Raw genomic sequence first — 26,479 nt, 5'->3', positions numbered from 1 at the left:
ATAAGCTAGGATAAGGGTTTCACAGATAAGAGGTGAATGAAATTTGCATGTTATGGTAGCTGGAAAGGTGTTTGGGCTTCAAAGGAATGGTAGGATGTTTATAACTAACAAGATCAGCAAGGCCAAGCAGTATGCTCATTTTTCCGAAAGGTACTGACCATATTGACAACATGAAAGATTTGTATATTGTAGGAAAAGTAAATTTCCAAAGACATGTAGAACAATGGGATCTTACACATTAAAGAGAAAGAAACATATAAAGAAGGATGGAAGGCCATGCAGGGTGTCGCTGTGTAACATCTTGAAAGGTACACTGTGTAAAGCAGCCCGGGGGAAAAGCCTTTAACCACTTTTGCAGAAGCCTGCTGTGCCCAGTAACTAAAGTTGTGTTAAAAAGCCTTTGGAATTCCACTATCAAGTGGGTACGTGTGGTAACCTTGCTGGATTGCTTATTTAAATTTAAAATCTATTTTGGATTGCTGTCTTGAAGGGGGTGTGTAGTTGAGAGTCAGGTTAGTTAGGAATTTTGGGATTTGTTATAATTTCAAGTAACTGTAATCTTATGTTTGTGTTTGAATTCTTTTCTTTTGTTAAAAAATATTTTAATTTTTTAAAAAATCCCTATAGTTGTTCATGGACTCACTCCTGAATTCAGTGCACAAATCTTCTCATAATAAATACAAATTGCAAAACCATTGTGATAGCGTGACAAAGTTTCCCTTGTGGATTTGGTCTGCCAGGCACATATTGCCTACCACATTATTACATGCTTCATAGCCTAAGCATGATTTTAGGAAGTACAGACATAACTAGCATTGGAATGCACCACCCCCCCCAACCACCACCACCTTTTTGCCCTTTGTAGGCTGATATCCAGTAGAAAGACTATGCGTCTGGGGCCTGGTCCATTGCAGGAGTTGCCAGAGGTGCTTGCTTGAAAGAAACAATAACTGCCTAATGGCACTCTATTCCAGATTTTGTTTGGTTTTACTCCCTTAACCTTCAACTCTCTTTGTTATTGTTAACGTTAAAAGCTTTGTAGCAAAGTCTTCAGAATTGTGAAGCATGCTTTCCTATAACATCTAAGGGCCTGTCAAATTCTATCTGGACATTTGTAAAATAGCTGCCCCAGTTCTCGATTATGATCATCTCCTTTTTTTCTTTCTTCTCCTCCATTCTTGAAGGCATCACACCCTGCTGGCTATTAACTTTATCAATCTGTGTGTCTTCCAGTGTCTCATTCAGGTGTCCTACTTCATGTGTAATGCTACGTATCATTTAATAGCTTACCAACACTGAGCATTGTCAATCTGTTCAATGGCAAAAGGCATCACAGCTGAGCCTGATCCACTTACCCTAAATTCATTCATCCAATTTTCCATCTGCTACTTGTCTGATGCTGGACCATTCTGCACGCAGCCAGAGTGTTGTATTTGATGCCTAGATGACCTTCTGTGCCACCATCAAGATTGCCTATTTCCACCTGTGTAAGATCGCCTGACTCCACCCTGTCTCAGCTAATCTGCTGCTGAAATCCTCAACCTTCCCTTTGTTATCTCTAGACTTGACTGTTCCAACACTCCTGGCTGGCTTCCCACATTCTACCCTCCGAAAACTTGAGGTGTGCTGCACATATTCAAAATCACATGAAATTCCACTCACCCATCACCCCGTGAACACTAACCTGCATTGGCTCTTCATTAAGTAACGCACTTTAAAATTCTCATCCTTGTCTTTAAATTGCTGCATGGTCTTGTCTCTCTCTCTTTCTCTGTAACCTCTTCCAGTTCTCTGAGATTGTCAGCCTTCCTCCAATTTGGCCTCTTGAACAACCCAATTTTAATCTCCTCTACCATTGGCAGTTGCACCTTCAGCTGCCTAGGCCTAAGCTCTGCTGTTCCTTCCCTAACTGCCTCTGTCTCTCTTTCCTTTTAAGATGCTGCTTAAGGCCTACATCTTGGACCAAGCTTTTGGCCATCTGCCCAAATATCTCCTTATGTGGCTTGGTGTCACATTTTGTTTGACTCTCCTGTGAAGCGCCTTGGCATTCTTTACTACGTTAAAAGCATTATGTATAAGTGTTGTTGCAGAGGGCATTGAATGATGCCAGATCATTTTTATAAAGTCAATATGCAATAGCCTGTCCATATAAGGTGTGAATTTTCTGAACTTTTAATTGTGTTTTTGACTGTGTTCTTGTCACTGAACACATTTTTTTTACCATGTTGAACAACTAGTGCTGAATTGGTTTTATTAACTTCAGACTTGAATAAATATAAATTTTTGTTTTGTTTTGAATGTTGAAAACTTGATTTGAAAATCAGATATTCCATGCAACTGTTCTTTAATACCATTTAAATAACTGAAGTAGAGACAATAATTCATTTATTATAGAAAATTGTGATGCTGCACTAGCATTAGCACTGCTTTGTAATAGATGATAGAATTAATTCTGTTTATTGTTAGCACTTTTTCTTTTTTAGTACTCCCTGTCCTGCATGTTTGATTCTGAAGCTGTGATTAATAGGATAGCGCTGGATTGAATGCTCTTTGTTTTATAGTTTCTAGTTTCAACTGTGAAATCAGAATTTAGGATGTAGAGCTATGTAATTGGTTAAAGGATTGGCATTCAAAATATGCTCTTGATTCCAGATGTGGCATTTTCTTTAGAAGTCGTGAAAATTTGTGTTACCAGTGTATGCTTCCACTACCCCTAGTGTTCCTTCCTAAATTGAAAGCATCAGAACACTAGATAAAGTTACTGTTCTCATGACTGTTGAGGATTTAGGTTTAAAATGTCAAAAATAACCATGATATAAACCCTTGAAAGATACATAGCTCACTATTGACAAAATGGCATTGTTAATATATGCAGTGAAGTTTATTTTTTAAGCTCGGTGTTCTGAATAAATAAACTGCTTGCATTTCAATGACAAAATTAGAAATGTATTTGTGGCGTTCGTGACGTGGGCTGTTTATGGACACAAACTAGTGTGTAGTTCTCATTTTAAGGTGGAGTAGCCTGTGGAAGAAAGCATACTGTAATTATGGAGCAATATTGAAACATTTGTAATACTTTTTACAATCTCCATGGAGATGGAAAACTTTTCAAAAGTTATTTGAATTTCTAGTGACCAAGTGGAATGACCTCACAAGTTTTCCAGTTTGAAGACTTTATATTAATAAATAAACTGAAAGAAACATTGTTGAAGCACTGTTCAGTAGACAGCTTAGACTCTAAACTAGAGAAAAGATCCCCCCCTTAAATTTTTAAAATGCTTGAAAATCCCCCTCCATAGTTATAATTTACTCTGTCCTTTAACTGGTCAGTTCATTCTCAAGGAACCAGTTTTTCTCAGCTCCTGATGGCTTGCTTCCTTTTTCCTTTTCTAGCCAGATAACTTCTAATACCTGAACTGACTTTCACATTGAGGGTTACCCAGGAGGTTCCTCCCTTTAGCCAAAGCTAGGCAAATCTTCCAGCCTCATTTAAATCCTCATGAACTTGGTCTCTTCAATATGGGCATGAACTCACTGTCTCTGTCTCTTTCTCTCTCTGTCTCTTTCTCTCTCTGTCTCTTTCTCTCTCTCTCTGTCTCTGTCTCTCTCTCTGTCTGTCTCTCTCTCTCTCTCTCTCTCTATCTGTCTCTCTCTCTCTCTCTTTTGTCATTGTAAGTCACTCTAAGCTGCTCTCTTATACGTACTAGGGACTGACTATAGAGCAACATCTGTTGAGACGCAAGAGCAGGCTTTCCCTTGGCCAGAGAAGATGCATAGTCCTGGAAAACCAGAAAGAATTGGTGTTATGGGGGAGGATAGTAAGAAAAGGTACAGAGGGATAATCTAAAATGTCTTCCCTGAATGAACTATCCTTTGGGTATGCAGAAATAAAATTTAAATGCTGTAAGTTATATTTCATATTTTACTCTTTTGTAGGTGTCTAGCTATACTTACCCACCAACTGCTGCATTACCCATAATGTCCACAGTACAGATTTCTCTTTTAGCAGAGTTCAAACATAGAATTCCATCAGAGAAAATGGATGCATATCTTAATGAATATTTGTTTGAGGTATTTCAATGGTACAGTACTAATAGGCCTAACTAACATTTGGTTCGGCAACTAATGGCATTAAATTTAAGATCCTAGGAGCAAAATATAAACCACTATTTTTATCCTGCAACATTAAGTCAGTTCCAAGGAAGTTTATCTTGGTAAAGGTACAATAGTGAAAAGAAAAATCAGTCAAACTCACTTTTGTGTAAGTGGACAAAATCAGACCATGATAGAAGTGGGGGAAAAAATTAATCTTCAAGATCACCCATTTAGATGTTACTGTAAAATAGCCTTGGGAGTAAATCCAATTGCCGAATTTGTGTGAATGTGCGTTCTCAGGTAGTTTTTTCTGTTACGACCATGTGAGGAAGGGAGAAATGATTCCCCCCTTTTCTCCCACTCCAGGTGTGGCCCTAACAGGGTTTTGTGTGAATTTAGAGAGGATGTGCTTTTCCAATCCTGTAGGAGTCCCACTATTTATCCTTTCAGATTGTAAAGAATTAGTCGGACAGTTTTTTTGTAAGGTAAACAAAGAACAAGATAAGGTTATCGAAGCTATCTCCCAAACTTACAAAAATAGGTAAATTGCATTCGGCTGGGCGTGCACATTCACATACAAGAGGATAGGCTTATAGGATATTTTACAGTTCATGAAAAGTAAAACAGAGGAGTGTATGGTTAACTGGGTCCTTGGCAGGTGGTGATTCCAAGTTGTGGCCATTTTGTTCAGTTGTCTTCCTGGGTGTAGTTGTATGGAGCAGATTTTCATGTTTTATTCCAAAAGGTGTCTCAGTAGATTTCCATTCTCGGTATGGTTACTTTGCAAAACCGAGCAACACTTCTGAGAGAGAGACAGGCAGAGAGGGCTTCCACAGCCTGTTTTCGTTATAGCATTGTCTTTTGTTTTCTCTCTCTCCTTTCTCAAGCAGTCCTTAAAAGCACCTTGCTGGGTGTATATTCCAGAGAAACCCAATTAGTTCATTTCTGATGAAGTTATTGTTTCAGAACAGGTAATTGCATTTTGATGTCACCTCAGAAACATTTGAAAAGTCTTAGGATAGTGTGAAGCCAACAGGGGGATGGGGTCTTTCATGCTCCCTAAAGGGTTGTGTCTTTTTTTCATCCCATTTGGCGGAATGTGTGATTGTGTGAATTGCCACAGTCTAGGCAGTTTTCCATTGTCTGGAGAGAGTGTTCCTGTGTTTATTAAAATTCCAGCCAGAAGTTAGAGATTGTATATTTTAAAAAGCACATCCTTGTAACAATTAAAATCAAACTTGTGAGCTTCCATCATTATTGATGGGAGACAATACCAGATTGGAAAATTCGGTCATATTCCATTCTGAAATATTTCAAGATCCGTGTGGTTAAATATATTTGAAATACCTTAGAGTGAAATCCTATACATTTGTCTTCGTTTTCTTTGACATTTAAAAAAAAACCTTAGAGGATTGATCTCTTAATTTTTTCAACGTTACAGTATATCTGCTGAAAGTTGGACTACTTCAAGCAACACAAACGATAGAAAATAAATATTTTGTTCAAGTACATCCCGTGAAACATGCTTTATGTCTACTTCAGTATTGTTGATGGAAGCAATAAGGAGAAAGTAATACAGTGCAGCATCTTAAATCCGGCTGCCCAAAAGCCAGAGTTGTCTGAAAAGCGGACATTTTTAGAATGTGCCATGTATCAATTTTAATTTAGTAAAGTTTATAAAAAGTTAACAGGACAATTCAGCTTGGCATTGTGTGGCACCTGACTAGATATCCCCTTTGAGATTTGCGTACTGGTCTGGGCCCGTTCCCATGGTCCAAATGACTCTTGATCCCACCTGACCTGGCTTGACCTGAACTGCCTAAGGCCTGAACCGCCCGACCCAAAATTGGGCAAGATCTGAAATTGGATTGCTTTGGTCCCGAGGTTGCCTGTTTTGACACACTGTACCTGTACTTGAGTGGTCTGAAGCAAAATAATTCAGACCCTACAAATCTGAAAGGAAAAAATATCCTGGAAACTATCAGGTGGTCAGACAGTAACTGTGGAGAGAGGATTTGCCATTTCAGCTCGATATTGACCCTGTTTCTCTCTCTTTAGATGCTGTCCTTCCTGAGTATTTATAGCATTTCCTGTTATTTTGAATTATAATTAAAGGTCTGCTTTGGTAATAATCTTTACTATTTTAGTTTCACATTAATGAATTTTGGAGTACTTATCGGCAAGTTGTTACATTGTTTTGGATTATTGAGGCACCTTTTAATGTACTTAATTGAAAAGAAGGAGGCATTATCAAGTAGCTGTCCTGACGTTTGGGACATATAATATCAGTTTAATGCAGCAATGTTCTGTGCTGTAATTTTTGAGCGCTTTATTACAGATAGTTGATTCATTTGAACTTGTGCACATGTTTTCTAAATGATGTAAAATTACCAAATAGAAAAGAAATGTGTTTTTCTCTCTCTCTCCTAGCCTCCTTTGGTCCAGGCAATATTTAACGGGGATCCTGATGAAGTGCGGATGTTGATTTATAAAACCGAAGATGTCAATGCTTTGGTAAGTCACTTTTAAAGTTTTGCCAGAAATGTGGTTCCAGAACACAGTTTTTCTTTACTGAACAGTTCATAGAATTGGACCCATAAATCTGGGTCATTCTGATGAGTGCTAGTCAACTTCGACTAGCTGGACACCAGAGTCAAATGTTGCACAATTTGCATGCCCAAGCACATGTTGGCAAGGCCTGGGCATTTCTCAATGGTTGCATTTGGCTGACATTTATCCTTCATTCCAAGAATAGTTTACCAAATACTTGAGTAAAAAACATTGGAATTATATTTCTCTCTATACTGTGTGAGGTTTGCGTTTTGAAACTTAATTTACAATGACGTGTATAGATGTCCCTGTAACAAGTGGGTCAAACAAATGAACCTATTTATCACTATATAGGGCACCATTGTATGCAAGCCATTATGCACACAATTCACTTGCGTGTAACGCTTTATCTTACCTGAGGGCAGTAAACTCAATTTCCTTGACCGGGATAAAAGCAAAAAACTGCGGATGCTGGAAATCCAAAACAAAAACAGAATTACCTGGAAAAACTCAGCAGGTCTGGCAGCAGTGGCGGAGAAGAACAAAGTTGACATTTCGAGTCCTCATGACCCTTCAACAGAACTGAGTAAAAATAGGAGAGGGGTGAAATATAAGCTGTTTTAAGGTGGGTGGGGTGGGGGGGTGGTGGTTGTAGGGACAAGCAAGCAGTGATAGGAGCAGATAATCAAAAGATGTCACAGACAAAAGAATAAAGAGGTGTTGAAGGTGGTGATATTATCTAAAAGAATGTGCTAATCAAGAATGGATGGCAGGACAGCAGGACACACAAGCTCTAGTGGGGGTGGGGTGAAATAAGACTACCAGGGCATAAAAGGTATAGATTTAAAAATTAATGGAAATAGGTGGGAAAAGAAAAATCTATATAAATTATTGGAAAAAACAAAAGGGAGAGGGAAGAAACGGAAAGGGGGTGGGGATGGAGGAGAGAGTTCAAGATCTAAAGTTGTTGAATTCAATATTCAGTCCGGAAGGCTGTAAAGTGCCTAGTCGGAAGATGAAGTGCTGTTCCTCCAGTTTGCATTGAGCTTCACTGGAACAATGCAGCAAGCCAGGGACAGACATGTGGGCAAGAGAGCAGGGTGGAGTGTTAAAATGGCAAGCGACAGGGAGGTTTGGGTCATTCTTGCGGACAGACCGCAGGTGTTCTGCAAAGCGATCGCCCAGTTTGCGTTTGGTCTCTCCAATGTAGAGGAGACCGCATTGGGAACAACGAATGCAGTAGACAAAGTTGGGGGAAATGCAAGTGAAATGCTGCTTCACTTGAAAGGAGTGTTTGGGCCCTTGGACGGTGAGGAGAGAGGAAGTGAAGGGACAGGCGTTGCACCTTCTGCGGTTGCATGGGAAGGTGCTGTGGGAGGGGGTTGAGGTGTAGGAGCTGATGGAGGAGTGGACCAGGGTGTCCCGGAGGGAATGGTCCCTACTGAATGCCGATGGGGGGTGAAGGGAAGATGCGTTTGGTGGTGGCATCACAACATATCTTCCCTTCACCACCCCCCCCCCCGGCGGCATTCTGTAGGGATCGTTCCACCCTGGTCCACTCCTCCATCACCCAATACTCCTCAACCCCCACCTATGGCACCTCCCCATGCATTTGCAAAAGATGCAACACCTGCCCCTTCACTGCCTCTCTCCTCACCGTCCAAGGGCCCAAACACTCCTTTCAAGTGAAGCAGCATTTCACTTGCATTTCCCCCAACTTAGTCTACTGCATTCGTTGCTCCCAATGCGGTCTCCTCTACATTGGAGAGACCAAACGCAAACTGGGCGACCGCTTTGCAGAACATCTGCGGTATGTCCGAAAGAATGACCCAAACCTCCCTGTCGCTTGCCATTTTAACACTCCACCCTGCTCCCTTGCCCTGGCTTGCTGCATTGTTCCAGTGAAGCTCAATGCAAACTGGAGGAACAGCACCTCATCTTCCGACTAGGCACTTTACAGCCTTCCGGACTGAATATTGAATTCAACAACTTTAGATCTTGAACTCCCTCCTCCATCCCCACCCCCTTTCCGTTTCTTCCTCCTTCCTTTTGTTTTTTTCCAATAATTTATATAGATTTTTCTTTTCCCACCTATTTCCATTATTTTTAAATCTATACCTTTTATGCCCTGGTAGTCTTATTTCACCCCACCCCCACTAAAGCTGTACCTTGTGTGTCCTGCTGTCCTGCCATCCATTCTTAATTAGCACATTCTTTTAGATAATATCACCACCTTCAACACCTCTTTATTCTTCTGTCTGTGACATCTTTTAATTATCTGCTCCTATCACTGCTTGCTTGTCCATGCAACTACACCCCCACCCCACCACTTCTCTCACCCACCCTCCCCCCCACCCCCACCTTAAACCACTTTATATTTCACCCCTCTCCTATTTTTACTCTGTTCTGTTGAAGGGTCATGAGGACTTGAAATGTCAACTTTGTTCTTCTCTGCTGATGCTGCCAGACCTGCTGAGTTTTTCCAGGTAATTCTGTTTTTGTTCCTTGACTGGGAATTGGTTGAAAAGGTTAAATATACAAGATTCATTTGAAGAATTCATGATAAATAGTTTAACTTTAATATGATATGGCATCAGCCTTTTTCTCTTCATCTAGCTAGTTTCAGAAGTATTGATTTCTTGCTTGTGTGTGGTTTCATGGTAAAAATTACACTCTGCCACCATGACCAACTAATATTAATGTTTAAGCCTTAGATGTATGATGGCAAGCCATTTAAGTATGTGAGGCATCAAAGCCAAGTTGACCCCTTCCCTCAAACAGCATTCACAAACATCCTTGCAGCAAAGGTAATTGAAGAGCAGTTCAGAATTGGATGCCTGGCTGACAGTTTTCCCTCCTTCACTAAATTTGAAATGATGAGCTATACTGTAGCTCCACTGTTACTATCCAGACAGCGATTTACAAAATCAGCAAGTAAACTGGAATCTTTCTCTCTCTGCTATAACTATTGTGAGCTTGGCTTAGTTGGAAATCTTTTCACTTCTGAATGCAGGAGGCCATTCAAGTTGAGAAGTTCGGGGATGGCTGTGAAAAGGAATCTGGAGGTGGGAGGGGACAATTTGGTCAGGGGAACACCTGTTCTCTGCAACAATGAATAGGAGTTCTAAGGGCTGTGTTGCTAGCTCGATACTAGGGATAAGGACATTCCCTCACAGTTGGAGAAGAACTTGGAGTGAGAAGGGGGGGGTTTCCAGTTGTTGTGTCCCAAGTGGGAACCAACGATATAGGTACAATGAGGAATGAGGTTCTGTTGAGGGAGTTTGGGGAGCTATGGTCCATCGTAATAAGCAGAAACCCAATGATAATTTTTTTTCTTCATTCTTTCATGGAATGTGGATGTCACTGGCATGGTCAGCATTTGTTGCCCATCCCTAATTGCCTTGAACTGAGTGTTGCCAGGCCATTTCAGAAGGCAGTTAAGTGTCAACCACGTTATTGTGGGTCTGGAATCACGTTTAGGTCTCCACCACACTCTCAGGCAGTGTATTCCAGATCTTAACCAGTCGCTGTGTAAAAACGTTTTTCCGCATGCTGCTATTGCTTATTTTGCCAATTACCTTAAATCTTTGCCCTCTGCTCCTTGATCCTTCCATCAATGGAAACAGTTTCTCCCTATCTACTCTGTCTAGACCCTTCATGTTTTTGAATACCTCTATCATGCCTAAACTAAAGCCTATATTCTCTGGAGTTTAGAATGTGAGGTAATTTCATTTGTGATGGGGTTTGGCAGAGCAGATGCTGAAGGCTATTTCCCCTGACATTAGAGCCTAAACTATGGAGTATAGTTCTGGGTAGGGGTCAGGAATTTCAGACTAACATGAGGAAAGAATCCTCATTAAGAGGATTGTGAAATTTTGGAATTCTCTATCCCAGAGGGCTATGGCGGCTCAGTTGTTGAATATATTAAAGACTGAGAGGGATAGATTTTTGCACTCAAGGGGAATTGAGGAATAAGGGGATTGGGAGGAAAATGGAGTTGAGGGTCATGGAGCAGCCATGATCTCATTAAATGGCAAATCAGACTTGCAGAGCAATATAGCCTACTCCTGCTTCTAGTTCTTATGCTCTTCCTTGAAGTTTGACATTAGCAAGGTGTGATGAATCACTGCATGAATAAATGTAAAATGCTTTCTTCTTCAATGGTTTAACTTGGAGATGTTGGGGAGTCTAATTTTTTATGCATTGAATCAAAATCTGTGATAATTAACTCTGTAGTAAAGGCTTAATAATTCTTGGTAACTTTCGTATCCTAGGATTGGGCTAAGAGAAAAGGCTGGAGAACTGGGACTATATTGTGTTGAAAAGAGATGCTTGAAAGGGAATCTTACATAGTTACATTAAATAGATAAAGTAATTCTATTCCAATGCTTCAAGGGAAAAAAGATCTTGCATTTCTATAGTACCTTTCACATCCTCAGAATGTTTCACAGCCAGTTAATTCCTTGAATTCTAATCATATGGCCAATTGTGGAAGTCAATTGCATTCAGCGAAGTCACACACTCAGCAAAGGAAATAAGTGACAAGTTAATCAATTTTTGATGTAAAGGCTGGGGTAATTTTTGTCAGGTCCCAAGGAGAAATCCCTGAACTTTGCTAAATAGTATTTGAGTATGCCACACAGCAGAATAAGGAGATTTATTAGCTGAGACTAAAGCTAGTTAAAGTATCAGTTTAGGACTGATGTTAGGAGAAACATAATCGATGGAATGGTTATCTTGAAAGATGGAGCAGTAGAAACAAAAAGATTAAATTCAACAAGAACCTGTTGAATGCTATTAAGGGGCTGTAATCAAGTCTATTTTCTTGAGATGATGAATATAGGTGGTCTGAATGGTCTACCTTATTTCTAGCTAAAGGTTCTGGATTATTTCATCCCACCCTCCACCAAATTCTCACCTCCCCATGCTCTGCGCCATTTCCTTAACTGAAAGTTAGGGGTGGGGTGTGCGTCATACAGTCTGCTATATGGTGTTTGCCCACACAACTGTTGCTCCCTCCCCTTAATTGATAAGAGAAAAGACGTGTCCAACCTGCAGGAATTTACATGGCTATTTTCTGTAATGCTGCTTAATTGGTACACCATGAATGGCAAATCAAAATTCCAGCCTAACTCTGTTCTTGCATGTATGATTTAGTTTTATTTTCTGTTTACATGAACTTTAGTTTGATTTAGGAACATGACGTAAGTCAAACTGACGATCTTTCACAGAATTATCAGTAATTGTTCAAAGCAGTTGTGATTCTTTAAGCTTTTAACTTTAAAAAAAAGAACCCAGGTGTTGTGAATATCTGTTCCATAATTCATTTGTTTGAGGTGTAACTTTTAGTTTGAGGAAAATATTTTTGTGTTGGAAATTAAAGTGGTAAATCTAAGATAAATATAAAAATCTGATTGATTTGAGAATTCAAACAGACCTGGGGTAATTACAGTTCAAAGTGTTTAGTTAGTAAGGTCAGGGTTGGAAGTGAGAAAACTTAAACAATGGATGACTCATCTCTAAGTTTGTGATAGAGCATGGCGGTCTACAGTTAGCTCAATAAAAGTTGTAAATTAGTTATGTCGCTCCCAGATGAAAAGAAGATAAAACAGATCGTGAAAAAGGGGAATTCCTTGGTGGGACCAACAAGTCTGGATAAAGGGCAGTTAACTCCATTAGAGGATTAAAAAAAAAAATTCATGAGTCACAGAATCAAAGGGTTGTTTTGAAGGTAAAAGATAATTGGTTTACATTTCTGCTTAGAACATACCAAGTATGCCACGTTGTCATGGAGATGGGCTGTAGAGGAAGGGAGGTTCCCTGAATTTTTTTTTCCCCTTTGTCTTTGCTCACAGAAGTAGGCAGCCAGCAGTTCAATTTGGGAATGGACAGAGACCGTTACAGCTCATTTGAGTCAAGGGAGCAAAAGAGATAAATATTAGCCAGATCTGTACCTTAAGCAGAGAAAATACTAACCTTATTGTCCACCGCATGGAATGTAGGGATGGGGGAAGAGCAAGAAATCAGTAGTAACCCTAATCCTAAAAAATAAGCAGTTATGTTAGAGAAGGCAGTGAGGCTCAAGTTTGAGCTGAGGATTCCACAGTTGTGAGGTCTCATGGAAAAGCTAGAGAGTCATTTAACCAAAAGCTAATGGAGCCCCATGAAATATTGTGCCTCGGGAGAGCAGCTGGAACACAGAGGAGAAATCAAAGTGAATTCTGGAGGGCTGTGGTGTACTTTTGGGTTGGTTCCAGAGGAAGTGAAAGAACCTTCAAGATCTCAATGTATAAGGGAACTCTTGTGGGAAACTGAAAAGTAGAACAGAGTTTACGACTTATATGTGACAAAACGTAGTATTGAGTTAGTGCTTGCTTTGTTAAATTTTATATCTGTAATGTTTGTTTTTGCTTAAAAACATCAAATTATATGGCATGGTTCTTTTGGTTAACTACTGAGTGTTTGGATTTCTCTTTAAACATTAAAAGGTCTGTACAGGGATCTTAACACAGACTAGGATCACCTAATGAAGAACAACACTGGTCTATAAAATATAGTTCCAGATTATCACAGAATCACAGTGCAGAAGAGGCCCTTCAGCCCATCGAGTCTGCACCAACACGTGAGAAACACCTGACCTACCTACCTAATTCCATTTACCAGCACTTGGCCCATAGCCTTGAATGTTATGACATGCCAAGTGCTCATCCAGGTACTTTCTAAAAGATGTGAGGCAACCCGCCACCACCACCCTCCCAGGCAGTGCATTCCAGACTGTCACCACCCTCTGGGTAAAAAAGTTTTTCCTCACGTCCCCCCTAAACCTCCTGCCTCTCACGTTGAACTTATGCCCCCTTGTGACTGACCCTTCAACTAAGGGGAACAGCTGCTCCCTATCCACCCTGTCCATGCCCCTCATAATCTTGTATACCTCGCTCACGTCGCCCCTCAGTCTTCTCTGCTCCAAGTCTACCTTCATAACTTCACTGTTTCATCCCAGGCAACATCCTGGTGAATCTCCTCTGCACTCCCTCCAGTGCAATCTAATCCTTCCTAAAATGTGGCGACCAGAACTGCACACAGTACTGCAGCTGTGGCCTCACCAAGGTTCTATACAACTCCAACATGACCTCCCTACTTTTGTGATCTATACCTCGATTGATAAAGGCAAGTGTCCCATATGCCTTTTTCACCACCTCACTAACATGCCCTCTGCCTTCAGAGATCTATAGGCACATACACCAAGGTCCCTTTGTTCCTTAGAACTTCCTAGTGCCATGCCGTTTATTGAATACTTCCTTGTCAAATTACTCCTTCCAAAGTGTATCACCTCACACTTCTCAGGGTTAAATTCCATCTGCCACTTATCTGCCCATTTGACCATCCTGTCTATATCTTGTTGTAACCCAAGACACTCAACATCCCACTGTTAACCACCCGGCCAATCTTTGTGTCATCCACAAACTTACTAAGCTTACCTCCCACATAGTCATCTATGTCGTTTATATAAATGGCAAATAATAGGGGACCGAGCACAGATCCCTGTGGTACGCCACTGGACACTGGCTTCCAGTCACTAACGCAGCCTTTTGTCAGCACCCTCTGCCTCCTACAACTAAGCCAATTTTGAATCCACCTTATCAAATTACCCTGTATCCCATGTGCATTTGCCTTCTTTATAAGTCTTCCATGTGGGACCTTGTCAAAGGCTTTGCTGAAATCCATATAAACTACATCAGCTGTACTACCCTCATCCACACACCTGGTCACCTCCTCAAAAAATTCAAATTTATTAGGCATGACCTCCCTCTGACAAAGCCATGCTGACTATCCCTGATCAAACCTTGCCTCTCCAAATGGAGATAGATACTCTCCTTCAAAACTTCCTCCAATAGTTTCCCTACCACTGACATGAGACTCACTGGCCTGTAGTTCCCTGGCTTATCTCTACAACCCTTCTTAAATTGACTAGTCAGTGTGCATTTACAAGGAGTCTCCTCAAGAATTTTTAGTTAAATAATTAACCATAAAACTAATTTACATTTGTAACAAGTCTGTGCACCAACACAGTATATCAAAGTTTGATAGAAATCAAGATTATACGCACAGTTCCCTTTGGATTCCCATTTCGATTGGCTATTCTGAAGGGAAAGGGAAGCAATAACAGTGAGTGGTTGATTAACACTTCCTTACTGCACAGTGGATACATTGCGAAGGTTTACTAAGCCTTTTCCCAGTGATTTAGTTGTGGCATTGGTGGCTGCCCTTAATCTGGTGATTCGGAAAACAAACTTAAGAGAGAATAATGTTACAATCCCAGGTGTAAACCAAAATAAGCAAATTTACTGAATGACCCTCCAGTGAAGAGATTACCAAGGTTTGTCTTTTTAAAAAAATTCTTTTCACCAGATGTGGCTAGGCAAGCTATTGTTGCCCATCCCTAATTGTCCTTGAGAAGTGGTGGTGAACCGCCGCCTTGAATTGCTGCAGCCCATGTAGTGTAAGTACTCCCACAGTGCTGATAAGAAGGAAATTCCAGGATTTTAATCCAGCAACAGTGAAGGAACAGTGATATAGTTCAAAGTCAGGGTGGTATGTGGCTTGGAGGTAAACTTGATGTTGTGGTGGTGTTTTTGTAGCTTTTACTTTAACACAAATTAGAACCAATCGCATCATTCCCTGCACAAATGTGGCACAACATAACTACACAGTTCCAGAATATGCTGTTCTTAATTCACGTAGGGTAGGTCAGGAGTCCTATCCAACAATGGCTTTCACCTTTGAGTTTCAAGGGTACAGTTATCACCAGCAAGGCACGCTTCTAAAAACCCTCTCTCCCTTGGGTCATGGTAGCCTTAATTGTATAGCTCTCCAGAGTTGTTTTTCAACTGACCAACCAATAACACCCCAGTTCACCGTTTGGCCACTTCTGGGGAAATACCCAGCTCATTAGTTCTCTGAGCTTTTCACACAGCTTTCCATATTTTAGACTATTTTAGCCAGCTCACACAGTGCCTCCAAGAGGTCTTGTCGTCTTTTCTGCCAAACAGAAAACCTGACCTCCTTCTCAAGAGTGATTTGCTTCTCTTCCTCACAAGAATTCCCTGTGTTCCTCTTTCTGCCTCTGTCTGTTTTCTTTGTGTCTTCATTTTTCACCTTCACCCTCCAGCTTCTCTGTTTGTAGCTCTCCTTTGTGTCTGCCAGTGACTTCTTAAAACTTCTTTCCTGTTGGTTCTGCTTCCAGGTCAAGGGTTGCAGGTCACATGGACTGATATTTCCCATTATCCAAAGAAATTAAATTGATCCCTTTACAATTGATGCAAGCTCTTAAAAGTCCTTTTCAAATATTCTTAAAAACAATTGCAAATTCCACAGACCTATTAAAGAAATTACAAATGTTCCTTACTGTATTGCTTCAGGGTCAAAGGTTATACAATAAAAATTGAAATGGATGAATAAATACATGGTCATCTATGCTTTCGGCAACATTACCAGTTCAAACCCATTTCTGCCAGGTTTCCTTTAGCTGTTAAATCCTGTTTCAGAACCTAGGATTAGAAATGCACGGTACCTGTACTTTGTTTATGTACCCTGTTTGTGGGGATGAATACAAAGATGTTCCCTACACATGAACAAATTGTGCAAAGGAACTGATTTGGTGCACCTGCACTCTAAACTGATAATTCACTTGCACTTTAACCTTGGATAAGACATTTAACCATGTTAGCTCAGGAGTCCAGTCCATGATTAGCAAGGTCAGTTTTTAATCCAAGTCACCTCCACCCCACCCCAAGTTATTTACTAATGGCATTTAGAAGAAAAGATTGTGCAGGTACCTAGTTTTAATTTGCTGGATTGCGATTTTTTTCAAAAGGACTCTGAGAAGCGGACACCACTACACGCGGCCGCCTTTCTCGGTGATGCTGAAATCATTGAGCTCCTCATCTTATCAGGTAAGTTCACCAGGATTTCATCGCTATAGTTGTACTACCTAATTCTGAACAGCAAAGTAGGGAAATTGGCATCAAGTTTTCTTTTTAGCTTTCTGAGCAGTATTGGAAATGCATACAGCATTGTGTGGAATCAAACCTTGTGTTTATTTAAAATTAAGGAAATAGTTGATCGATGTATCCTGCAGTTAACACATGTTACTTTTAATTTCGCCTCTTCCCGCTCCACCATGAAGACGTTACAATCCTGTTGGAAGAAGGCTATTAGCTTTATTTCCTTGTATTATTGGACTCATGTTGTATAATATGGGGGTAAGCCTCTGCATTTCCTGAGGATCTCATACTTGAAAAATCTCTACAATTCCTAAGGTATCTGGATCCACCACCTTTGGTGGTGTGGGGCTAGATTTTTGTAGAGTTGGGGAGACGCTGTGGACCTTCAAAAATGGTGGCCAGCTATTGATTTCTGGCTTCCTGGCTCTCTTCCCAGCATGCCAATTTTTCTCAGTGCAGGATAAGAGTGCGATCTGGTCCCAGGTCGTGAGCTCGAACCCTGCGCTCCTGACCTGGCTGGCTCCATAGCACTCGCGATTTTCGTGTAGTTGGGTCAGCTTTTCATTGAGTCATGGTTCACGCCCCTCAGAGATTTTGTGAATCAAAGCCTGGATAAGGGAATCTTTTGAAAGGTAAGTTCCAGAGGTCTTACCCGTGTTCCCCATGCCGACCTATGTTCTGCACCCGTCCCCAATAGTTACTCATGCCCTCCAAGACCAATTTTCCCCCCTACCCACCCTCAATGGCCAATCATACCATCCATGTCAATTTATGCTCCTCCACCCACCACAATAACCACTCAGACCCTCCATGCCACCTTTGGTCCTTCAATGCCCATTTACTCAGTAAATGCTTTGTACAGACCAATCAATCCTATAGTAACAATGCCATGTGTGAAAAAAGCTTTAAAAAAGTCATTCATTCATAACTTTATTATAAAAAAAATTTCCTTTTATTACAGCCCTTTAAAAAGTGTCAATCAACCAGCTCTTTAAAATATCAATGGTGGAAAATGCAAGCTTTTTTTATTCTTTCACAGGATGTGGGTCTTGTTGGCTGAGCCAGAATTTATTGCTCAAGGCCAATTGCCCTTGAGAAAGTGGTGGTGCGCTGCCACTTTGAATCACTGTAATCCTTGGCTTGGGTACACCCACAGTGCTGTTAGGGAAGGAGTTCCATGAATTTGGCTCCACGACACTGAAGGTCTGGCAATATAGTTCCAAGTCAGGATGGTGTATGGCTTGGAGGGCAACATATAGATGGTGGCGTCCCCATGCATCCTCTGTTCTTTTCCTTCTAATTGCTGGAGGTCGCAGGTTTGGAAGGTGCTGTTGAAGGAGCCTTGGTGCATTGATACAGTCATCATGGAAATGGTATACACTGCTTCCACGGTGCATCTGAGTAAATGTTGCAGGTGGTGGATGGACTGCCAATCAAGTGGGTTGCTTTGTCCTGGCTGGTGTCAGGTTTCTTGAGTGTTTTTGGAGCTGCACTCAGCCAAGCAAGTGGCGAGTATTTCATCACACCCCTGATTTGTGCCTTGTCGATGTTGGCAGGCTGAGGGGAGTTGGAAGTTGAGTCAGTCGCCGCAGAATTTCCAGCCTCTGACCTGCTCTTGCAGCCACAGTATTTATACGACCGGACCAATTCAGTTTCCAGTCAATAGTAACCCCCAAGATGTTGTAAATGGGGGATTCAGCAATGGTAATGTCATTGAATGTCAAGGAGAGCTGGTTAGATATTCTCTTGTTGGACATAGTCATTGCCTTGCACTTGTGTGGTGCGAATGTTACTTGCCACTTATCAGCTCAAGCCTGAATATTGTCCAGGTTTTGCTACATAGGGACATGGACTGCTTCAGTGTCTGAGGAGTCATGAATGGTGCTGAACATTGCGCACTCATCAGCAAACATCCTCACTTCTGACCTTATGATGGAGCGAAGGTTATTGATGAAGCAGCTGAAGATAGTTGAGCCTTGGCCACTACCCTGAGGAACTCCTGCAGTGATGTCCTGGAACTGAGATGATTGACTTTCAACAACCAGAACAAATGATCTTCCTTTGTGCTCGGTATGACTCCAACCAGTGGAGAGTTTTCCCCTGATTTTCATTGACTCTAGTTTTGCTAAGGCTCCTTGATGCCACACTCAGTCAAATGCTGCCCTGATGACAAGGGCAGTCAGTCTCACCCCACCTCTGGGCTCAAGCATGGACAAAAGAGCTGAATTTAAGGCTGAAATGAGGCCCGAAGCTGAGTGGGCCTGGCAGAATCCAAACTGAAAGTTATTGAGCAGGTTATTGCTGAGTAAGTGCTGCTTGATAGCACTGTTGATGACCCCTTCCATCACTTTGTTGACGATCAAGAGTAGATCGATGAAGTGGTAATTGGCTGGGTTGGATTTGTCCTGATTTTTGTGCCCAGGACATACCTGGGAAATCTTCGTTGCCAGGTAGCTGCCGGTATTGTAGCTGTACTGGAACAGCTTGGCTAGCAGCACAGCTAACCCTGGAGCACAAGATTTCAGTAGTATTGCCAGAATGTTGTCAGGGCCCAGAATGCTGTATCCATGCCTTCAGCTGCTTCTTGGTATCATGTAGAGTGAATCGAATTGGTTGAAGACTGGCATCTATGATGCTGGGGACCTCGGGAGGAGGCCGAAATGAACCACCCGATCAGCACTTCTGGCTGAAATGATTGCAAATGCTTCAGCCTTGTCTTTTGCACTGATGTATTGGCCTCCCCCTTCATTGTGAATGGGGATATTCGTGGTCCTTCCTCCTCCAGTTAGTTGTTTAATTGTCCATCCCATTCATGACTGGATGTGGCAGGACTGTAGAGCTTAGATCTGATCCATTGGTTGTAGGATCGCTTAGCTGTGTCTTTCGCATGCTTCTTTCGTTGTTTGGCAAGTAGCCCTGTATTGTAGCTTCACCTCATTTTTAGGTGTGCCTGGCATTCCCTCCTGTACTCTTCATTGAGCCCAGGTTGATCCCTGACTTAATGGTAATGCTGGAGTGGGCGGTATGCTGGGCCTTGACTGATTGTGGTTGAGTTCAATTCTGCTGTTGCTGATGGCCCACAGCGCCTCATGGATGCCCAGTCTTGAGTTGCTAGGTTGGTTTAAAATCTCTCCCATTTATCACTGTGGTCATGCCACACAACACACTGGAGGATATCCACGGTGTGAAAATGGGACTTTGTCTCCACTAGGACTGTTTGGTGGTCACTCCTACAGATGCTGTCATGGACAGATGCATCTATGACAGGTAGATTGATGAGGATGAGGTCAAGTAAGTTTTTCTCTCTTTATTGATTCCCTTACCACCTGCTGCAGACTCAGTCGAGCAGCTATGTCCTTTAGCACTTGGCTAGCTCGGTTAGTAGTGGTGCTATCGAGCCACTATTGGTGATGGATATTGAAGACCCCACCCAGTCCATTCTCTGCCCTTGCCAACCTCAGTGCTTCTTCGAAGTAATGTTCAACATGGGAGTACTGATTCATTGGCGGATGGAGAGCAGTAGGTGGTAAACAGCACAAGGTTTCCTCACCCATGTTTGACCATGGCCTTAGGACTAAATTAGGTCCAGGGTCGATGTTGAGGACTACCAGGGCAACTCCCTCCGGACTGTATACCACTGTACTGCCACCTCAGTTGGGTCTGACCTCTTGGTGGGACAGGACATACCCAGGGATGGTGATGGTGGTGTCTGTGACATTGTAAAGTATGATTCCTTGAATATGACTGTTAGGCTGTTAGACTAATCTATGGGACAGCTCTCCTAATTTTGACACATGCCCCACGTGTCAGTAAGGTGGACTTTGCATGGTTGATAGGGCTGGGTTGTTTCCGATGCCTAGATTGATGCTGAGTGGCCTGGTTGCTTTCATTCCTTATCAACTTTTCCATAGTGGAATGATGTAACTTAGTAGCTTGCTAGGCTATTTCAGAATGCATTTAAGAGCCAATCACTTTGCAATGGGCCTGGAGTCACATGTAGACCAGACCAGGGAAGAATGGCAGATTTCTTTCTCTAGAGGTCATTAGTCAACCAGATGGGTTCTTAGGAAACCTTTCCACTTCTTTTTCCTTATGTAACTAACCATTGAGCAATTGAGAAATAGATCTTAGAGTGTAAAGCTGCCAATTGAGCAATGTTTTACTTTGGGCGCAGCTATTTTGTCATACTAATGGATGTCTGAGCTCTCAGCTAAGAATGCACCGGACCATGGAAAGATGATGATTTTAAAATTGAGGTGGTGTTTGACCAGGAGGCAGTGTAGGTCAGCAAGTACAATGTTGATATGTCAAAAGGATTTGGTGCGATTTGGATGCAGGCAGCAAGAGTTTTGGACGATCTCAAGTTTGCAGAGGGTACAATATGGAAGTAAAAGAAAAATACAGCGGATGCTGGAAATCTGAACCGAAAACAAAAAGTGCTGGAAAAACTCAGCAGGTCTGACATTGAGTCCCTATGACTCTTCTTCAGATCTAAAAGGAGGTAGAGATGTGGTGAAATATATACTGATTAAGTGGGTGGAACCGGGGAAGCTGGATGGAAGGCGAACAATAGGTGGAGGCAAAGGAGAGATGGCAAAAGATGTCATAAACAAAAGGTTAAAGAGTTGTTAATGGAAGTGGTACTGGCTAAATGAGGTGCTAATGGTGACATTAAGAAAGCAAAATGTGATAATGGCTGGACCAGGGTAAGCACTCTGGAAAGTGACAGATGGCCGTAGTGGAGGTGGAGTGGGGGAGGGCACTGTGTCGGGAAGAAAAATCGGAAATAGGCTAAAAGTTGGGGATGAAACAATGAATGAAAATGGAAATAATTTTTTAAAATAATAATAATGAAAGTAAGTGGAAAAATTAATTAATTAATAAAAATTACAGAAATAAAAATGAATATGGAAAAAAAGGGGGGTGGGGATGGAGGAGAGAGTTCATCGTCTGAAGTTGTTGAACTCAGTGTTAGGTCCGGAAGGCTGTAAAATGCCTAATCGGAAGATGAGGTACTCTTCCTCCAGTTTGCGTTGAACTTCACTGGAACATTGCAGCAGGCCAAGGACAGACATGTGGGCATGGGAGCAGGATGAGGTGTTGAAATGGCAAGCGACAGGAAGGTCTGGGTCATGCTTGTGGACAGACTGAAGGTGTTCCGCAAAGTGGTCACCCAATCTGCATTTGGTCTCTCCTATGTAGAGAAGACTGCATTGGGAGCAGCGAATGCAGTAGACTAAATTGATGGAAGTGATGCTGCTTCACTTGAAAGGAGTATTTGGGCCCTTGGAGGGTGAGGAGGGGGGAAGTAAAGGGGCAGGTGTTGCACCTTCTGTGATTGCATGGGAAGGTGCCGTGGGAGGGGGTTGAGGTGATGGAGGTGTGGATCAGGGTGTCCCGGAGGGAACAGTCCCTACGGAATGCCGACTGGGTGGGGGGGTGAAGGGAAGATGTATTTGGTGGTGGCATCATGCTGGAGATGGTAGAGGATGATCCTTTGAATGTAGAGGCTGGTGGGGTGAAAAGTGAGGACAAGGGTAACCCTATCATGGTTCTGGGAGGGAGAGGAAGGTGCGAGGGCAGAGGTGCGGGAGATGGGTAGGACACGGTTGAGGGCCCTGTCAACCACAATGGGTGGGAAACCTCGGTTAAGGAAGAAGGAAGACATGTGAGAAGCACTGTTTTGGAAAGTGGCATCATCAGAACAGATGCGATGGAGGTGAAGGAACTGAGAGAATGTGATGGAGTCCTCACAGGAGTCAGGGTGTGAGGAGCTGTAGTTGAGGTAACTGTGGGAGTCGGTGGGCTTGTAATGAACATTGGTGGACAGTCTGTCACCAGAAATTGAGACACAGAGATCAAGGAAGGGAAGGGAAGTGTTGGAGATGGACCATGTGAAAGTGATGGAGGGGTGGAAATTGGAAGCAAAATTGATTTAAAAAAAAAATTTCCAGGTCCAGGCGAGAGAATGAAGCGGCACCGAAACAGTCATCGATGTACCAAAAGAAGAGTTGTGGGAGCCTGAGTAGGACTGGAACAAGGAGTGTTCCACATACCCCATAAGAGACAGGCATAACAGAGGTCCATGCGGGTACTCATAGTCACACCTTTTATTTGGAGGAAGTGAGACAAATTTAAGGAGAAATTGTTCAGTGAGAGAACAAGTTCAGTCAGATGGAGGAGAGTGGTGCTGGATGGGGATTGTTCAGGCCTCTGTTCAAGGAAGAAGCAGAGAGCCCTCATTCTGGTGGGGAATGGAAGTGTAGAGGGATTGGACGTCCATGGTGAAGAGGTAGCGGTTGGGGCCAGGCAACTGGAAATTGTTGAAATGATGTAGGGCATCAAAGGAATCACGGATGTAGGTGGGAAGGGACTGGACAAGGGGAGAGAGAATGGAGTCAAGATAGGAAGAAATTAGTTCTGTGGGGCAGGAACAGGCTGACACGATCAGTCTACCGGGATGGTCCTGTTTGTGGATTTTGGGGAGGGGAAATTTTAATTAATTTTTTCCCCCACTTATTTTCATTATTATTATTTTTAAAATTTATTTCCATTTTCATTTGTTGTTTTATCCCCAGCTTTTAGCCTGTTTTCAATCTTTCTTCCCATCCCCCCCCCCCCCCCCCCCCCCCCCCCCCCCCCCCCCCTCTCAAGGGCCATCTGTCACTTTCCAGAGTGTTTACCCTGGTCCAGCCATTATCACATTTTTGCTTTCTTAATGTCACTATTAGCACCTCATTTAGCCAGTACCACCACCATTAACAACTCTTTGAATTTCTGTTTATGACATCTTTTGCCATCTCTCCTTTGCCTCCACCTATCGCTGACTTTCAATCCAGCTTCACTGGTTCCACCCCCTTAATCAGTATAAATTTCACCACATCTCTGCCTCTTTTTAGATCTGAAGAAGAGTCATAGAGGCTCAAAATGTTACCTCTGCCTCTCTCTCCACAGATGTTGTCAGACCTGCTGAGTTTTTATAGCATTTTTTGTTTTTGTGGTAGAATATGGGAGACTGGCCAGGATCATGTAAGAATAGTAAAGTCTGGAGGTAACAAAGGTATGAATGAGAGTTTGAGCAGCAGAAGAGCTGAGGCAAGGTTTGAGTCAGGCAATGTTACAAAGGTGGAAATAGATAGTCTTCATGATGGTGTGGATATGTGGTTAAAAGCTTGTCTTGAGGCCAAAAATGACAGGCTGCAGTCTGGTTCAGACTCAGTTGTCAAGGAGAGTGATAGAGTCAGTGGTGAGGGAGCAAAGTTTGTGGCATTCTTTTAATTCAACACCTAAAGAGATGAATGAACTTTACAAATGTAAGTTCTTTATAAAAGACAAATAGCAGCTGAGTCAAGGAGTCTACATATCCCTTTGTTACTGTACAGAAGCTTGATGCATCATCTTGGCAGTTTGAGAATACAGGTATTGAATTGGAAATTTCCACGTCCATTCAAATAAAGCTCCCAACAGTAACTTGCAATTACATAGTGCCGTTAGCATAGTAAAATGCCCCAGGGCACTTCACATGAATATTATCAGCCATAATTTGACACCTTTCATATCCTTAGGATGTCCTAAAGTGCTTTACAGTCATTTAAATACTTTTGAAATGTAGGCATTTTTACAAATGTCAGAAAATACAGCAGTGAATTTCTACAAAGTCAGGTCCCACAAAAACCGATGTGATATTAGGCTGGGTGATAACAGCTTTGCCAAAGCTGCAAGTTTTAAGATGTGATTTAAAGGAGGAGAAGAAGGTGATGAGACTGAGTGGTTCAGGGAGAGAATTCCAGAGCTTGAGGCGTAGTCTGCTGAAGGCACACCAGGCAATAATGGAACAAAGGAAATCTAGATGAGCAAGAGACCAGAATTGGAAGAAAGCAGGGAGATTTGAAAATAAGAGGATCTTAAAATCAAGATGCTGCTAGTGTAATGTAGGTCAGCAAGCATTGGTGTGATCATTGGGTGGCACTTTGTTGCAAGTTAGGATATGGGCAGCAGCATTTCGGATGAGCTCAAGATTAGTAGGAGCCTGACCAGGAACACATTGGAAAACTTCAAAGAGCTAGTGTGATCACTACAGGTTCAACATGACCCTCAATGCTGATGAACTAGTATAGAGACAGCAGTTTATAATTCATGTCTGTGCCAATTTGAATTATATATTCAGGAACCTTTTTGTTGATGCCACTTGCTCTAATTCAATAACTTTAAAAGAATTGTAACATTGTAGCTTTAAAGAGGAACAAATGGTGGTATCCTTAATCCAAGGGACTGTGGATGAGTCTTAGCAGTATGTATGTTTATTTTCAATACGCAAAGTAAAATTATTGTATTTGCCATTTTTATTTTACAGGAGCCCGTGTTAATGCTAAAGATAACATGTGGTTAACTCCACTTCATCGTGCCATTGCTTCACGGAGTGATGTAAGTTTTCCAACCTGACATTTTGGGAATGTTCTTTGGAGAACATTTTGGAAGGAAATTTGAGGGACTCCTTAATTATCAAATTAAATATTTTTGAATTGCAGAACTTTGGTTGCTATGATTGGTGCACATATAAATTGACTTTACCACTTAATATAAAATCATTTCTTATTTTTATGTCACTATGTTTTTGTTCTACTTTTGGTAGGTTAAATATTTCTGAATAAAGTAATTTGTGGTAACTACAAGTTAGTTACTTTGGCCTCTATTTCATACTTCTGAGTGGCAAACCAGAAGAAACTTCTAATTTTGATACATAGTGCAGATGAATGCATCTGAATAAATTATGTGATTTACCTTGCATGCATTTCAAGCACAGGCTCAGGAGAATCATGAGACAATGTACCCCAGTAGTGTAGGAAATATTCCAAGTATAATTTCCCCCCTCATGCCAGCTAAATCATTTGGTTCATAATGGCATGATATCATTTGTAAAGTATGGATCCATTAAAAAAAATCAACTCTTTGAAGGACCATTAAGGTCTCCTTATGTTTGGTGCCTCCTCTTTCTTGGACCTTCCCTATAATACAATAAACAGGGTGTATGTAAAACTGGAGGTTTTTATTCCAGCGTTGAAGACATGATACAGTTTGTGTTCACTACGAGTGATGTAGTAAAAGAGCAGGTGCCCAAAGAACATTTTTGTCTGTGAAGTTTATTGGCTTATGATCAAATGCTATTTGGCATGGAGCTTGCACTTGAGTGATACCACAACTCTTGAAGCAAAAAAAAAACCATCCTTCCCATTTTTTCCTCTCCATCTTGCCTCCCTTTTGGAAGGTGGAGACTCATTATAGTGCACAGTTTATTGAGCACTTGAGACTCTCTTATACTTCATCCATCCTTGATGTGTGAGCCAAGGCAATGAGCATTGGCAAGGTTTGATTTAAAGTGACCATTATAACCAATCCCATTCCCACCCTTGCTTGATGTGCACGTGAACAACAGGGGTCATTGGATAGCAATCGTGAGCAGGAATGGTGGCTCTTTTTATTTTTAAAAAGCCTCACGGTTCAGTAATGCTGAGGGAAGTTATTGCAACACCATTGTTGTTTTAATGAATTACAGCCAAGCCAACACAGACAAATCAACTAATGATCGGATTAATCTTTCTGCTCCACCACCCATCTTTGAATCATGAAATGGTTACAGAACAGTAGGAGGCCATTTGGCTCTTCACGTCCATGCCAGTTCTCTGCAAGAGCAACTCAACTATTCCCATTCCCCTGCCCTTTTCCCATTATGTCTTCAATTTTTTCTCTCCAAATGATTATCCAATTCCCTTTTGCAAGCCATGGCTGTATCTGTTTCCCCCACTCTCCAAAGGTGGTGCATTCCAGATCCT

The 26,479-nt window shown here is 41.8% G+C and overlaps 1 protein-coding gene across 7 annotated transcripts in view; it reads left to right on the top strand.

Annotated features, from left to right (window-relative positions):
* Window positions 1–26,479, top strand: part of LOC121284983 (serine/threonine-protein phosphatase 6 regulatory ankyrin repeat subunit B-like) — a 194,991-nt gene that overhangs the window by 58,745 nt on the left and 109,767 nt on the right. For all 7 annotated transcript variants that reach the window (XM_041201025.1, XM_041201024.1, XM_041201023.1 and 4 more), the window contains exons 2-4: window positions 6,526–6,609; window positions 16,520–16,598; window positions 25,003–25,073. In XM_041201025.1, the coding sequence (XP_041056959.1) occupies window positions 6,526–6,609; window positions 16,520–16,598; window positions 25,003–25,073 (234 nt within the window). The remainder of the gene's footprint in view (window positions 1–6,525; window positions 6,610–16,519; window positions 16,599–25,002; window positions 25,074–26,479) is intronic.

Source organism: Carcharodon carcharias, chromosome 12, assembly GCF_017639515.1.
Source record: "Carcharodon carcharias isolate sCarCar2 chromosome 12, sCarCar2.pri, whole genome shotgun sequence".
NCBI lineage: Eukaryota > Metazoa > Chordata > Chondrichthyes > Lamniformes > Lamnidae > Carcharodon > Carcharodon carcharias.
The sequence above is the reverse complement of the archived record's forward strand: the minus strand, read 5'-3'. Positions and strand labels throughout refer to the sequence as shown.